This window comes from Hakea prostrata, chromosome 6 (assembly GCF_041222555.1).
Source record: "Hakea prostrata isolate BN-2017 chromosome 6, UWA_Hpros_2, whole genome shotgun sequence".
NCBI classification, from domain to species: domain Eukaryota; kingdom Viridiplantae; phylum Streptophyta; class Magnoliopsida; order Proteales; family Proteaceae; genus Hakea; species Hakea prostrata.
The window spans coordinates 26,482,326-26,497,474 of NC_142605.1; the positions used below are offsets into that span (position 1 = coordinate 26,482,326).

The window sequence follows — 15,149 nt, forward strand, 5'->3', positions numbered from 1 at the left end:
GGAAAATATTAATATACCCATAGAATAAAATTCCATCGAAACTTGCGAAATTTCCACCGAAATTTTCCATTTTAGAAAATGCGAAACGAAACTCATGAGGACTGAAAAAAATACTCAATTTCGATCGAAACTGTCGAAATTTTGTCGAAACTTGTCGAAACCTCGAAACCTATCGAAACTTGGTTCAACCTAGTTGGACCAGTTGGTTTATGAGGGAAAAAAATTCTCAAATTTTGTGGGAAACTTAGGAAATTTCGTAGAAACCTAGGAAATTTCATGGAAATCAAGGGAAATTTGAGACTTTTTCTGTAAATTTTGTAGCTTTCCCAAATTTTCAATTTTTTTGTTTATTTCATGTTTCCCCAAATACCACGACAAATACCCCCTTCATCAGGACTTCCCTATCCAAAGTGCGTATTCCCTCAGATTGGTTATCTTAAGCATATTGATGACCAGACTCATAAAGTTACAGTTGTCGATTAACTTGGCAACCATAGGCATAAAATGTCATGGGATGTCTATGTTAGTTGGTTGGAAGAGAGGATGTACAGTCATAGTACTACTCAGCTCACAAGATGAATCCACTCTTGGCATTCCTCTTAACACTAAGTTGTATTTTCCTTTTATTGTCAACTATTTTGAAGTTAGAAATTATATATTGAATGTTATGTGCTTAAGTAGTTAAGTTTATAATGTACTTTTTGGACAACGTTACATTGATGTTATGTACATTGAATGGCATATTTACATTAATTTTTTTTTAGCAAAATACAACAAATGTATTCTTTATACTCTAATTAGCTTAAATACAGGATCCCACTTCAAAATAATCTCTAAAACCTGTTGAAACTTGTACGGAAAAGTCTTCGATTTCTTCGAAATTTCTCAAGTTTCCACCTAAGTTTCCCATTTTCACTCTGTCGAAACTTGAGTTTCCCTTGAATTTTTTTACCATAGCTAATCCTTTGATAGTACTCAAGTAACTTCTTATTTGATCCCAAAGAATTAAAGCTCCAATAAGAGTTCCATGGACCAAAACCACAAAATCCGATTGTAATTTCTTGGTATGAACGCATTAACAGACATCTTCAGCGCTATTAATAGGAAAGCAAATAAGCAATTATAAATTGTTACCTATCCAACCATTTACATCATAAAAAAAACAAATGTTGTACGATACATGTTAGAGAAACTGAAATTAGTTCGTAAATAACAAAATCTACCTACACATCGGGGTCTTCATTCTGCTTCTATGTCTGGACCAATAGGAATCTAGCTAGCTAAAATTTGTATATGTTATTATAGTGTTATAAATGAAGCTTTACTCCAATGTGCGTGAGAGAGAGAAACCTTATCATTTTCGTGTGGGGATAAATAGTCCTTTTATTAACTTATTCGGCCAATAGCTGATGGTTAACAATATCATTTTGGGATTCAATTATTTTATCTGTAATTAATGCTGGTGCAGATCTTGCTTGCCTATTACTTCCATAAAAATGTAGGTTGTTAATCGGTAAATTATCTTAAACAAAAAATGAAAGAATATGAAAAAAGTAAATTTAATAAGAGAATATTTCATGTTGATCTCCAGAGATCGAGTATTGTTGGGGTAAGGCTGTCTAGAAAAATTGTCCTTCTAGAACTCTGTTCATGCAGAAGTCGTCGCCACCGAATTTATTCTTTTTTATTATTATTTTTTTTATATTCCGCAGTACTCTTGAGAGCTCAGTATTATGGTTGACAAGTTCGCAAAATATGCAATAAAGAAGATGCCTTCTGTCGAAATATACCAACCTTAAGACCTAGATATAGGTTTTAATAAGCCACTGATTGGAGTCATTTTTTGGCATTTCTTTTAGGTTGGGTCATGTTTATGCCCATGGCAATGCTATAGGTGGATTAAACAATTCAAGGGTTGTATTTTTTGTTTTTATTTTTATTTTTTTAAAAGTATCAATATATATTGCTCATCTTTAAAAAAAAAAATGTAATGAATCGTAATTTTACTAACTTGGATGAGAGGCTATTTGAAGTTTGGATAAAAGAAATCAAAGATGTAAATAGACATTATGTCCCTAATGGTAAGACGTTAGAACAGCTTTATTATCATTTGTTTTCTCAAAAAGTTCACTGCTTGTGTGTTTGTTATTAAAAAGAAAGCTAAAGTTTTACCAGTCAAAAAGACACCAAAGATGCTCTGGCTGATTTTTTTTGCTCATTCGGCAGCAAAGTTTTGAACGATAATTGATGCTTGATTGAGATGGGAAAGGATGCAGCAAATCAACTAAGGTTTCAGTTTTATTAGTGTGTAACTGGGTCTCTTTCTTTCAAGGTCAAGGGATCGATGTATCAGTTTGTTTAGTTATGTACATTATTTTTCATTTCATTTTAATACATTCGATCTATCATCAAAGTAAGAAAAACACCAAAAGCCTTGTTCTTCCACCAGCTTTGATCCCTGTTAAGTGGGTTTATGTTTGTTCTGTGAACTTGAATATGTTAATCACTAACCCAACAAACTAGGTGACCACCCTATCCTTTGGTGCCTCTTATTGTAGTACACCTGAGACCACTCTATATTGCAATGTAACCTACAGCCATTTATTTACAAAGCTTTGTCGGTCTATTGCACCCCAGTATATTGCAATTTGATAAGGATATGAAGTGATGAAATCACTTGTTCTCCAACATTTTGCATTAGAAAAAACTACTGGGATAACTATAGACCACGTTTGCTTAAGCTTGATCAAATTATATTAAACTAGAATGGTTAGCCAATTGAGACGGATCAGATGACTCCCTTTAGTAAAGAAATTTTTTTGCATAGCCAAGTGGATGACACAGTTTGGGTTGGAGAGCTCAAACACATGGAAGGTGCAATATCCAATGGATGAATTAGATGCATTTGTATAATTGAAAGCCGTGCTTTCCGTTCTTCGATCCAAATTTCAATGCACTCCGTGATTAGTGATGAGTAAACTGAAAAGAAATTTAGGACCAGTTTGATAATCCTTACCCTTATAGCTGCCATGACCATGAAGCTCCGGAGGCTCCAATAAAATTGCCCTTTCTTTGCCATTCAGAACTTGTCAAAGTTGTGTTCCAAAGAAAATTAGAATTTGAATATAGAAGAGAAAAACAACTAAGATGCTATTGAAAAAATTTGTTGAAAGACATAGTGAAAATCATATATATACCTTCCACATCTCTTTGGAGATGGCAAAAAGAGTACCACAAACACAATGCACGAAACTCCCGCTATTACAAGATCTGGTGAGATAAAATTTATGCAGCCTTGACCATTATTTTGGAGACTAAACAGTGCCATAATGCCGAGATGAGGAAAAACAGGTCTAACATGAAAGATAAAAGATGTTTTAATTAGCCAAGGAGACTTGCTATGAGCCACAAAAAGGGTATATGATACATAAGTCATCTATCTGGAGCATGACCCTTTGGGAGGACATAGGCAAGTCATCCTTGGCTACTAAACTCAACTTTTCTCTTCATGTAAGACCTCTCTTCCTACTCATGATTAAATCTTCTATGATTCCATGGTTTGTGAATGCTGTGTCTTTGTTGTTTGGACTCTCATTTATAATAACAGCTCGATGGAGATAAGATTCTGGTAAACCCATTATATCAGTTCTGATTCTCTCTCCTCATCCATAACCCACCCTTTTCACTACTGAGACATCTCATCTTTCACAAAAACATCTGGTTCCTTGCCCATAATGGAATATATTCTCATAGATTTGAATGTATATAGTTGAAGAAGATAAATTTTGGTTAGAAAAAAAATGCGCGTCAGTACTTCTGGGGTCTAGACTCTTTTCAAGTGTGGAGAATGGATTGATGCCATTCCTATCGTCCCAGCTTTGTGCTTGGAACTTCTAATCTGTTCAGGAAAAGCTACAGTAGAATTTGGTGAAGAGAAAGTGTAGTTGAAAATTTTGTTTGACAAACTGGGTTGACATTAATTTGGATTCGAAAGGGAAAATCTGAATGGGATGAGCAGGTGATCTAGACGTGGCTTTTTCTTTTTTTATATTCTGGGTTTGTGTAGGTGATAGTGATACCATGGATTATATGGTCAACGTGTAAGGTTATATCTCTGTAAGTCTCATTATCTCACCAGTTTTTGCACCCAAAAGAAGAAAAAAAAAATAAAAGGAACCAGAAAGATAAAGTGTAACAATAAGAATTAAGGAAAAATCTCAACAAGGGAAGCAATTTGGTTGGATTCTTTCATGTGAGAAATCAAACTTTGATAAGGACCTGAAATTTTATGGTGGACTTCAGCATTCAAAGAATAAGTGATCAGTTCTTCATGGTTTCTCTTTCTTCTAATATACTCTTTGCTGAGCTTCAGCAAAAAAGTTCCATCATGTCTCAAGATATAATCTTATCTGCCCAATTTTGTTTTCTTTCTGATTATGTTTCTTATTTACAAGATTCTAAAGTATCCTATGTAAGCCAGTTGCGGTGAAGCAAACCTTCTAGCTGTAAATATTATTCCTTGTTTGATAAATCCAGATAAAGTTTTTGGTTCTCCCGGATGTAATTCTTGAATTATGTTTTCACTTAAGATATGGATCCAGGAGTTCTAGATAAACCTTATCTTTGAAAACATTATACCTGGCTTCTTCTACAAAAAAAGAACCAAGTTAATCCATCAATTCAGATCTTTCCTGACATTGATATGTAGCGGAAAAAGAAAAGAAGAAAAAAAAAAAGAGAGAAGCTTGATTGCAACTTCAAAGTTATAAGAACAACTCAAACAAGGAAGAATCTTTCTTCAAACGCCTACTTAATCTTTCCACATTCAAGAGTTTGCATCAAATCAAATGACCCAGTTTCTTCTTCCCCCATTTATCGATTCCCATTACTTTCTTATTCTCTAGTTGAGAACTCAAAAACCATGGAATGTGTGTAAGTCTTCCCTGGATACACAATCTGTGAAGGGAAATCATTAGGCTCATTTACTGAATCAGGAAACCCTTGAGTTTCCAAACACATTGCTGCATGCTTGTGGTAAACTGCTCCATCTTTCCCTTCCACATCACTGATCATATTGCCAGTATAAAACTGCAGCCCAGGCTGATTACTCCATAGCTGTAATACTCTTCCAGATTTGGCATTGTAAACAATGGCTGCCTTCTTCAGTGATTGCCTGTTCAAGCGTCTGCCCTCTTTTGCATCTATGGCATAGTTCATGTCGTACCCATTTGCAAGCTGATTGATCCTGCTTCCAACAGTAGCAGGTGTTCTGAAATCATATGGTGTTCCTTCCACTGATACAATCTGACCAGTAGGGATCAACTTCTTATCTACTGGGGTTATATGAGATCCAAAGATCTGAACGATATCAGATAGGATATCACCACTGTTGTGCCCACCAAGATTCCAGTAGACATGCTGAGCCAGATTTATCGGGGTTGCCTTATTGATGGCTTCAGCTTTCATGTTTACATACAACTTGTTCTCCCCATAGATCATAAACTTTACATATACCTCCACATCACCAGGAAAACCTACAATAAATATTATTAAATGTAAGCAAAGAACTTTTAGGGTTCAAGCACTACCGTTCATATCATCGGGATTTTTTTTCCTTCCTTTTTTTTCCAGGAAATTGAGATGTCTTAATATTGAGCTCTTAAACCATGATTTTACATTAATAGATGATGAAATAGAGAGTACTACTAACCTTGTTCACCATCAAAACTACGATAGGTGAATATGATATAAGGATTGTGACCTTCTGGCTTGTGATACAATACTGTCCAAATCACATCACCAAAACCTCTATGTCCACCTAAAAATTTATTTATATTGAATAAATTAATAATTTAAAAAAAAAAGAGTAAAATTAAAGAAGTATGTATATATTTAAATGTTCTTTAAATAAAATATTACCATGGAGTGTGTTATTTCCTTCATTAGCTACCAATTTATATGTTTTTCCATCTAGGGTGAACTTGGCCCCTCCAATCCTGTTAGCAACCCTTCCTACTGTGGCTCCAAAGTATGTTGTGTCATTCTGTAGTGGAGAATCATTTAGAGAATTAAGAAATCTTGATAACCAAAGGAAGAAAAAAAAAATCAGAAATCTTTGAAAATTTATGAGAAAACTAAGTAAATGAAAATGATATATCAATTTTATGATTGTTAATATCAACCATAAACCAATAATCAAGCATAAATAGTTATCATAATTAGAGTGCAAAATCCAAAAACCATTAACATAAAATCTGTATTAATTAGAGCTAGTTAAAAATAAATGAAAAGAAAAGAAATAGTGATGAGAGGATTTCTCTCACTGTATAGGATGCAATCTTATCATAACCAAGAGCAACATCAGCCAATTTTCCTGCACCAACAGAAAGAAACAAAGATTAAAGAACAATAAGAATTTGAAATATTTTTGTAATATTTTTGTGACAAGAATTTCATGTTGAGCAAACCTTCTCTATCAGGGAGGTTTACTGAGACAATGGAGGCACCCCAGTTTGTGAACTTCACAGAGACATTTCCACTTTTTATTCCATAAAAAGCCACTCTATCAGAGGCAGTAGAAAAGTTTATCAAAGCAAAAACAACGAAAGAAAAATGAAAAAACAACCAATTCCCAGCCATTTGAGAAGAGCAGAAAGAAAAATAGAAAGGAATGAAAGGAGCTGAGAGTTTCGAATGGGTTAGGTGTGAAGATATAGGCAGTAAAACCTCATAAGATTAAGATAAAAACCAGATTAATAGGAGAGAAGGAGGGCGCCAAAGAGAAAGTTTCTGTGGTGTGCAAACTCAAATCCAAACCCTCCCCCCTTTTTAAAAAACTTCTGTTTTTTAAAAACCTCCCCCCCCCAAAAAGAGGGGGGTTTGGGCTATAGTCAAGCGTAATAAATGCGCTTGACGGTTAAGCGCACCGTCCGATTAGATCGGACGGTGCGCTTTATCTTTTTATTAAAATAATCTTAAAAGCTGTTAAAGCATGGGTTTTGGTATTCGGTTCGGTCTAACATAACCCAACGGTTCAAGTTGGCGGTTCGAATCAATTGAGAGGGATACGTTTTATATACAATCTAAAACAGTATATACGATTTCAGAGGGATACGTTTTATATACAATCCAAACAGTATATACGATTTCAAAATTTGAAATCAAAATATACAATTTTTAAAATATTTTGAAAAATACAAAACCCAAACTGTTCAACCAAACCTCATTTCGTGATATCATCTTGGAGAAGAAGCAAAAGAAGCAGCAAGTTGAACAAGAATCCAAATCGTTCCAGCGTTTTTGTTGTTACACCTGATTTCGATCGAAACTGAGCATCTTGGTGAAGAAGAATAAGTAGTTGAAGAAGAAGCAGCAGTAGCAGTTTGAAGAAGAAAACGCCCTAATTTCGTTTAGGGCCCAGATTTCAGAGAAAGCTCTGAAGAAAACGATTGTTGAGGAACTTTCTGTGCTTCCTCGTCACACTAAAGTGATTGTAACTGGAAACAATCGGACGAAATCCGTGCTAGTGGGTCTTCAAGGTGTGGTCAAGAAGGCTGTTGGGCTTGGCGGGTGGCATTGGCGCAGAAGAAAAGGATTCCGATCTTGATCGAACTCTCCGAAGGTTGGAAACCTTCCTCTGTTTCTTTGGTTTCCACCAGTCTTCCAGGCTTTCTATTAGCTTGGTCTGCTTACCTTCTTCTGGGTGTTTCGGTCCCTGTACTGATACTTCAGATTTCCGACTGTTCTGGGTGCGAGAATTATCAGATCTTTAGTTTCGAGCTCGATGCCATCGTCACTCAGTCTTGTCTTGCCGCAGTCTCTCTGGCCTGTGCTTCTCATAATCTCCGTATGGAATTCGGGACTTCCTCTTTGTTGATAGTTATCACGGCCATTTGCTCCGATTTCGCAAGGAATATATTGACAAAATACAGGTGAGCGATTACTCTACATCCTTCCCAATCCTTTTCTGTAATGGCTTCAAATATAGTCCTCAGAATATAACTGTCTATTTCTAATTGCTCGGGTAATTCTCCCCCATATGTATTTCATCCCTGCTATGCTTATCGAACAAAAAAATACGTTTATTTCAAATGGATACATCTTGATCTTTTCTTTCCTTTGTTTTTTTTGTCTCAGAAATTCTCTTTCATCTTTTCTCTGATTTGCCTGCTAATTCCAGACCCATCATGAGAGCTCCTATGGTTGAACTTTTTCTGCTCACATATTAGTCATTTGTTTATTATTTCCTTTCTTTGTACCTGCCCGGTCTTGCTACCCTGTAATTGTATTGATAAGGTTGATTGGTATTCTTTTAGTTTTTCCATGTTTTATCTGTTCATTAAATTTTAGATCTAACTTGTGTCTACCCATCTTTGTTAACATTTCAATCATTTGTTGAAATGGATCCATGAAGATCTTATGATGAATTTTAGATTTTGTTGTTCATCTTTAAAATATTCTCTCTTTTTATTTATCTTTAATCTTTGGAGGTACTTTCTTGCAGTGCGATGTCTAGATGCATTTTCTGAGTTATGATTCTTGGTGAATGAGGGGTTTGAATCTGTGCTGGCATACCCCCAAGAATAGTTATGCTGTTTGATTTTGGGATTTTCGATGACCTTCAGGTTGGCTATGTGTACTTTTCCTTTCTTATCTGCTCACTCCATTTGCGATATCTTTGTATTAATGTATTCCCATTGTATATAATACACAATCTGTTTTTCATAAAAGATATTATGTTTTGGAGATCACACACACACACACACATATATATATATATATATATATATATTTATTTATTTATTTATTTTCACTCTGTTTCTGAAATCAAGCAGATGATGAGTTACTCGGATTCCCCTTCAGACATTTGGATGATGTAGTCTCGAGTTTCTGATGCAAATGCCTATACTGAATTTTGTTTTAGTTTCATTGTTGTGAATGCTTGTATTATACATTTGCTTATTTCAATTAGTTCTATGAGATCAAGCAGATGAAGAGTTTCTCGGATTCTCCTTCAAGACATTTGGATGATGTAATCTCGAGTTTCTGATGCAAATTCATATAATAACCCCTGAGTTGTTTTCCCCTTATATTTGCTATATTGAAATTTAAAGCAAAGAATGTCATGGTTCACTCCCTTGTGCTTGTTATTAGTCACTTATTTGCTCAGAAGAAAATGCCCTTCATATATTTTCTTTTCATAGGCATAAAGAATTCAGCAGTTATTAGGCTAAAATTTTATTAAATATAATTTTGGTAAGATTCTTTGTGTTTTTAAATGGTAATTTCCTATATGAGGATGAGATGCTGCCTGTTTTAACCTCAGACTTTATTACCTTTAGTATTTTCTCTACCCTTCTGTTATTGTTTATTATAGCAGAGAAGAGTACAGGTGGATTGGTAAGGCTTTGCGCTTCCTGATGCTTTGTAGTCCACTTTCCCCCTAGTCATTTCCTGCAGTAATCATCTCACAGACTGGTGATCATCTAGGCTTGTTTGGGTACAGAGAATTTTTTTGGGTGTGAGTAATTACCTTCCTAGAGTTTGTAGTTCTCCTACGACCTTGATTATCCAAAAAAGGCTTGGAATAGGTTGGTTCCTTACACATTTCATCTCTCTTGCTCCCATGCATGCTAACCATAGAGCGGATCTTAGAAGGTTGGATCTAACTTTGATGACCCAATACTAGTTTGTTTTTCTTGTTGGGGATCTATTGCAACTTATTCCTTTCGTCCCACCCCCACAATAGAGTTATTATTATCATGGATTTTCATCATTTTGCTGACACTGTTGCCCATTCTTTGTATTCTTCTTGATGCTAATGCTTCTTAGAGAAATGCATTAGTCTTGCCTCCATAATCCCAGATAAAACTATTTGTGGTGTTTATCTGATTCATGGGAGGCCAATATTAACCATGGAAGTTTCGCTGATAACACCTTTGTAATTAAATGGTGTTTTACTAGTAACTTGCCAAACATGATGGGTTATGCTCCCAACAGTGTCCCAATTTTCTTATAATCCTTTCTTTTTGTTGGGTGACTTGACCACGATGGAAACTATTAAGATTATGCGCCTAGTTTACATTTAGAAGGGTGATGTCTCAATCCTGATATGGTGAATGGTCTTGTCATCCTCAAATATAGTTGTCATCCTTAAATCCAATCATGAATATATCAGCCTTGTTGGGTTCAAGGTTGGCTGTGTTCTATGTAAAACATAGAACCAAGTAACCAACTTCCTTGTTCTGTATCAGTTCAATCCTCCGCTGAAGGAGGGATCTTCTAGGAGGTGTTTCCCTCGTGTAGTTGTAGAATTTTCCAATGGTTTAGTTATCCACTTGTCATTTTGTTCAGCTCACCCCTCTTCGGTGTGCTTTCTAATTCTCTCTCTCCTCAATATGATTTATTCCACATCTTTGGACTCATTCTTCAAATCAATGGTAGCACATACAGAGCCAACCTTGATCTTCTACTCACTGAACTATTCGTAAGTGCTACCAACGGTAGTCGATTTTACAATACATCCTTCGGCCAGAATTCCAATGTAGTCTTTGGTCTCTATATGTGCAGAGGTGATATTACCTCCCAAGAATGTAAGGCTTGCGTTAGTGATGCTCATGGAAACATGACATTAAATTGTCCCAATCAAACAACGAGTATCATTTGATATGATTTATGCATGTTACGGTACTCAAACCAGTCGTCCATCCTCTCAACCATGCAGTTTTCTCCCGCTTATTATCTGTGGAATGTCGATAACTCAACCGATTCAAGTCAGTTTAGGCAGACTGTGACACAATTAGTTGATGACCTTGTGAATCGGGCACCGAATTCCACCCGCATGTATGTAGACGGTGCTCGAGATTATAACAACTACACTATAAATGGGCTAGTGCAGTGTACCCCTGATGTAACTCAAGAAGACTGCTCAAAGTGCTTAAAAGAAGCTAAGGGAGTTATCACAACAACTGGAGTTGATGGAAATGCAGGCGCGAGAGTTCTTATGCCAAGCTGTAATCTGAGATTTGAGATCTATAATTTTTTTTATCCTACAAACCCACCAGTGCCGCCACCACTAGGGCCACCAGCGCCACCACCACAACCAGGTTCACCACCACCAGGTATGGTTGTTATAAGTGTTTCAATTTCCAAGTCATTTTTACTCAGGATGCATAGACTAGAGAGAACTTGGCTTCATATATATATATATATATATATTTTAATCTTTCTATTAAGACGGCTGTAATCTTCATGTTGCAAGTAATTAAGAAAAAAAAAGATGCACCCAACATTTGTTTTCTATTGGTAGTTAGCTTGAGTGCACAAGAAGTAGTTGGTGGCAGCAAGTGATATTCACAGCAGTGTCTTACCTCATCCTCGGCTCCCTCTGTGTTCAATGAGATTAACAGAACTCTTTGAAATGGTCATCTGAGATGGTGTGAATGTGTGCCAAGCTCTACATGCCTAGTTCTCTATCTCTGAAAGACTATTCTGCTGTGTTTACTCATAGCTTCAACATAGTTTACTTGGTGTATGCATGGATATCCTTTGCTATAGTTCCAATTACTAGATTGTATTTTCTAAACATGATGATCTCCTCTTCAAATATTCAATGGGTAAAAAGTAAAGGACGTATTTGGAATATATAGTAAACATTCCTGAATGTATACTCAATGGCATAGATCATAGATGAAAATAAACATCTTGGTTTTGCAGGGAATGGGACAAATTCATCAACAGTTATCATTATTGTAACTGTTGTCCTGGCAACAATAGCTGGAATTATACTTCTTTTTGTCATCTATATATGTTTACGTAAGCGGAGAAAGCCAAGGAGTGATACTAATGGTAGGTAACTGTAGTTCAAATCCTTTTCTACCTTTTACATTTTATTCAGCTGTCCATGTCTCCAAAAATTTGGCATGCAAGAAATGTTAGTAATGGATTGTTTTCACTAAATAAATCCCTATCTTTTGGCTACCTATGCTCAGCACAAAATTGTCAACATGTTTTCATCAGAGCACTTTTTTTTGGAGAAATTGACTTATTTATCTCTTCGAAGAAACATATTCCACTCCCTAGAGAAGTAGTCTGTTTCAAAGAAAAGATAAAGCTTTGACCACCTATGCTTACTAACAAAGTTGTCAGCATGTTTTCATCAAAGCACTTTTAGTGATGATTTCCCCCCTTTTATTGGGGTTGGGTGTGTGTTTTAAGATTTTAGTCAGATTAGCATGGTGCAGTCCTTACAATTCAGCTTTCTTACAATAAGAGCTGCCACATCCAACTTCTCTGATTTGAATAAGCTTGGACAAGGTGGATTCGGTCCTGTCTTCAAGGTAATGATGCAAAACTATGATGCAACTAAAAAAAATCCTTAATTTACATCATTGAAGATTGTGTATTGAATTCTCAAAGGTGGGGGTGGTAATCACTCCATACAACATCAAACTTTTGCAATATCCTTTAATAGAATATGGTATACAGGGTAAGCTTTTGAACGGACAAGAAATTGCTGTGAAGAGGCTTTCTATGAATTCTGGACAAGGTGAAGTAGAATTTAAGAACGAGGTGGTGCTATTGGCCAGGTTGCAGCACAAGAATCTTGTACGCCTCCTCGGCTTTAGTTTGCACAGAAAAGAAAAGCTCCTGGTCTATGAATTCTTGCCAAACACAAGCCTCGATCACTTTATTTTTGGTTGGGTACTATCTTTGTTTCTTTTTCCATTGCATCTCTTTCTATTTCATGAGGTTCTTAGCTGGAGAAAAGCAAAAAGTATCTTTTTGAATCAGACGGGAAGTATGAATTCATTTGATGTCTGGCTGGAGAGGAAAGTAACTTTTTACAAAAGATAATGAATTAGAAAACCTAAGGGATCTTCATTCAAAGCCATTTCTGTATCCCTTATTTTGGCATGAAGCATGGCTATGAGATCTAATTAATTCCTTCAATTAGATAGGTCTTAAATGCTGGGAGGAATAAGTTGAAAGCAATGGATGAAGTCAGGTCACTTATAAGCTTACGGGCCCTGATCCTAAATGGTATTTTTCATTGATTCAAACTAGTCCTGCCTTGCTATATCTCCTCCCCCTTTTGCTTTTCCTCTTGTTCCTTACTAAGGAAATACATCCTTTGACAAGTTATACCATTTAATTTGAATTCTAGAACTTAGTCTGGAAAAGGAGCCTTCCGTTGTGTTTATTTTTGTGCATACATTGATTTTGCTTATTATTTTCTTATTTTTGTTGTCTTATCCATTATTTTTATACAGATAATGAAATAGCTTCAATTTGCAAGCTTGATGAACTAAAGGACCTAAACACTCTGGGTATGAGTATCTTCATTCTTAATTTTTTCATTGAAAAAAAAGAAACTGATGATAGTGATAGGTGTTGTCTCCTGCCTCCCTCCCACTTTATATGGTTATCCGATTACAAAATGTGTGGTGCATATTGCATACCGATGTTAATAGAGCTCAACTGACATTATAGAGTACATTGTATCTCAATATCCTTCTACCCTAGAAGAAGGAATGTCGTGAGTTCACATCTCATGTACCGATCAAAGTCAAGTTATTTGATTGAATGTTGAGAATTGAAATTTCTTTGGTTGCAGGTTCAGCTGGATCACACTACTGGAGCGGCGGATGAAAAAGTTGGTTAGTTTTCATACTGTATTGTCTATTTATTTATCTATTTTTTGAATGTGAAATCTGCAGAGAATTCCACAGCATATGTATAGGTCTATTTATTTATCTTTTGCAACTTGATTGACGGATTTAGTTCCAAAGCTTATACCAAGTCTAAAGGTCTATGTGCTCTTTGAAGTACAAAAGATGGATGCATTTGGCTGAATAATTCAAATGTGTTACTGGAAGGTATGCAATTGGCCTGTTTTAATAATCATTTTGACTTCATGTCCCATCTCAATTATAATCACATTTTGTTATCTGGGCAGGGGTTGGGTACTAGCACATCAAAAGAAGGCAAGGAATATTTCAAAGATCTTCAGAAGAACAAGAAGGAATTTTTATGGGCAGATGAGCAAGATGGAGAAGCCATTGAGCTTGCATTCGGCAAGAAGAAGATTGAAGCAAGGAAGAGTTGGCTCAGGCAATTTGAGGTTTAATCATCTCAGTGATCCACATTGACGACTTTGAAAAAGTAAAGATATTAATTAACAGCATTTGGAAGTTAGGAATTGTATATCCACCAAATTATGATGTTGCCGTTCTTTCTAATTTTGCAGCCTGGTACTTACCTTGATCAGCCACCTATGTGATCGGTGATTCGGGAGAGCGAGGAAGAACCTGCTGGTGATTCTGATTTTGAGGATAATGAAGAAGATTCTGATTAATTCTTAATTTCTTTGGTCACCTTAGAAAGACTAAAGCAGGTTTCAAATCTTATTGGTTGTGAAACTAGTTTGAAACCTGCTTATCTTGTAATCTACATTCTTATCTAGTGGATCTAAAAAAACTTCTTCCTTCAACTAATTACCATGAAAAATAAGATTTTGAATAATAACAATGGCAGGTTGTATGTGGTACTTGTGATTGTACCTTGCCCTAGAGGTGTATGGGTTCAAAATGGTGTGTTGGAAAGAAACAAAACTCATTTGTAATAAGTTGTTTATGCTTTAATTTTTGCGTGTAATGTGCCATCTCAATATTAGAGTGAATGAGTGATATGGTTCTCACCACTGTCTATCTAACAAATTATGTGGTTGCAGTTGTTTGCCATGGACCTACATTGCCTTCATACACTTTCATACACTTTGGATTGTAAAAAAATTATGAAATCCTACAAATTTATCATTTTAGATGTTTGGGGTCAAATGTACATGAGAAATGTGATGTAGAGGAAGATCATCTGTAGAGTATGAAAATTGGATTAGCCAACTGAGAGATGCCTCCTATGTTCTATGTGATCCGCATTTCCTATAAAGCTTAAATCAATTCATTAAACATTTTAAATATTTTGTTTCAAATACAGTTTAAATTTAACTTGTCTCCAATGAACAAAGTGAGTAAAGCCGTCGAATGTGATGTCTTTTTGTTTAGAACACACTTTGGAGGAAATGGACATACTTTGAAATTACGTTCCTTTTTAAACGGAATGATGACACGAAGTCGTTCAGTTTAAATAGA

The 15,149-nt window shown here is 35.6% G+C and overlaps 2 protein-coding genes and 3 non-coding genes across 13 annotated transcripts; 4 read left to right on the forward strand and 1 right to left on the reverse strand.

Annotated features, from left to right (window-relative positions):
• Positions 1–4,603: 4,603 nt before the first annotated feature.
• LOC149012965 (uncharacterized) lies at positions 4,604–6,639 on the reverse strand. Its single transcript, XM_089157689.1, has 5 exons — positions 6,468–6,639; positions 6,324–6,373; positions 5,920–6,043; positions 5,711–5,818; positions 4,604–5,534 (listed from the first exon to the last, which is right to left on the reverse strand). The coding sequence occupies exons 1-5, from the start codon at positions 6,637–6,639 to the stop codon at positions 4,894–4,896; spliced, it is 1,095 nt and encodes a 364-aa protein (XP_089013815.1). The 3' UTR covers positions 4,604–4,893.
• A 524-nt stretch (positions 6,640–7,163) lies between these two features.
• Positions 7,164–14,282, forward strand: LOC149012966 (cysteine-rich receptor-like protein kinase 10). 9 transcript variants are annotated; one of them, XM_089159323.1, is made up of 9 exons: positions 10,554–11,120; positions 11,716–11,847; positions 12,217–12,338; positions 12,487–12,697; positions 13,272–13,328; positions 13,616–13,658; positions 13,783–13,877; positions 13,958–14,163; positions 14,249–14,282. In XM_089159323.1, exons 1-6 carry the CDS (start codon positions 10,679–10,681, stop codon positions 13,648–13,650), a joined length of 999 nt encoding a protein of 332 aa, XP_089015449.1. In that variant the 5' UTR covers positions 10,554–10,678; the 3' UTR covers positions 13,651–13,658; positions 13,783–13,877; positions 13,958–14,163; positions 14,249–14,282. The 9 variants fall into 9 exon arrangements, 7 of the variants coding, with proteins under 7 accessions (XP_089015449.1, XP_089015448.1, XP_089015447.1 ...); XM_089159322.1 differs by having other exon boundaries at positions 13,616–13,657; positions 13,776–13,877; XM_089159321.1 differs by having other exon boundaries at positions 13,616–13,877.
• LOC149012967 (small nucleolar RNA snoR60) lies at positions 8,829–8,897 on the forward strand. Its single transcript, XR_016174227.1, has one exon. It is a non-coding gene; the product is annotated as a small nucleolar RNA snoR60 (small nucleolar RNA).
• Positions 8,984–9,053, forward strand: LOC149012968 (small nucleolar RNA snoR60). Its single transcript, XR_016174228.1, has one exon. It is a non-coding gene; the product is annotated as a small nucleolar RNA snoR60 (small nucleolar RNA).
• On the forward strand, positions 9,858–9,980 carry LOC149012969 (small nucleolar RNA snoR83). Its single transcript, XR_016174249.1, has one exon. It is a non-coding gene; the product is annotated as a small nucleolar RNA snoR83 (small nucleolar RNA).
• Positions 14,283–15,149: the final 867 nt, after the last annotated feature.

Excerpts from the sequence above, each read along its gene's own strand:
- LOC149012965 (XM_089157689.1), bottom strand. The coding sequence starts at position 6,639 with ATGGCTGGGAATTGGTTGTTTTTTCATTTTTCTTTCGTTGTTTTTGCT. Across the intron at positions 6,044-6,323 it reads ATAAGATTGCATCCTATACA|AATGACACAACATACTTTGG; the intron begins GTGAGAGAAATC and ends TCTCCACTACAG. Across the intron at positions 5,819-5,919 it reads AGGAAATAACACACTCCATG|GTGGACATAGAGGTTTTGGT; the intron begins GTAATATTTTAT and ends ATAAATTTTTAG.
- LOC149012966 (XM_089159319.1), top strand. The coding sequence starts at position 10,679 with ATGTTACGGTACTCAAACCAGTCGTCCATCCTCTCAACCATGCAGTTT. Across the intron at positions 11,121-11,715 it reads ACCAGGTTCACCACCACCAG|GGAATGGGACAAATTCATCA; the intron begins GTATGGTTGTTA and ends TTGGTTTTGCAG. Across the intron at positions 12,339-12,486 it reads GATTCGGTCCTGTCTTCAAG|GGTAAGCTTTTGAACGGACA; the intron begins GTAATGATGCAA and ends TATGGTATACAG.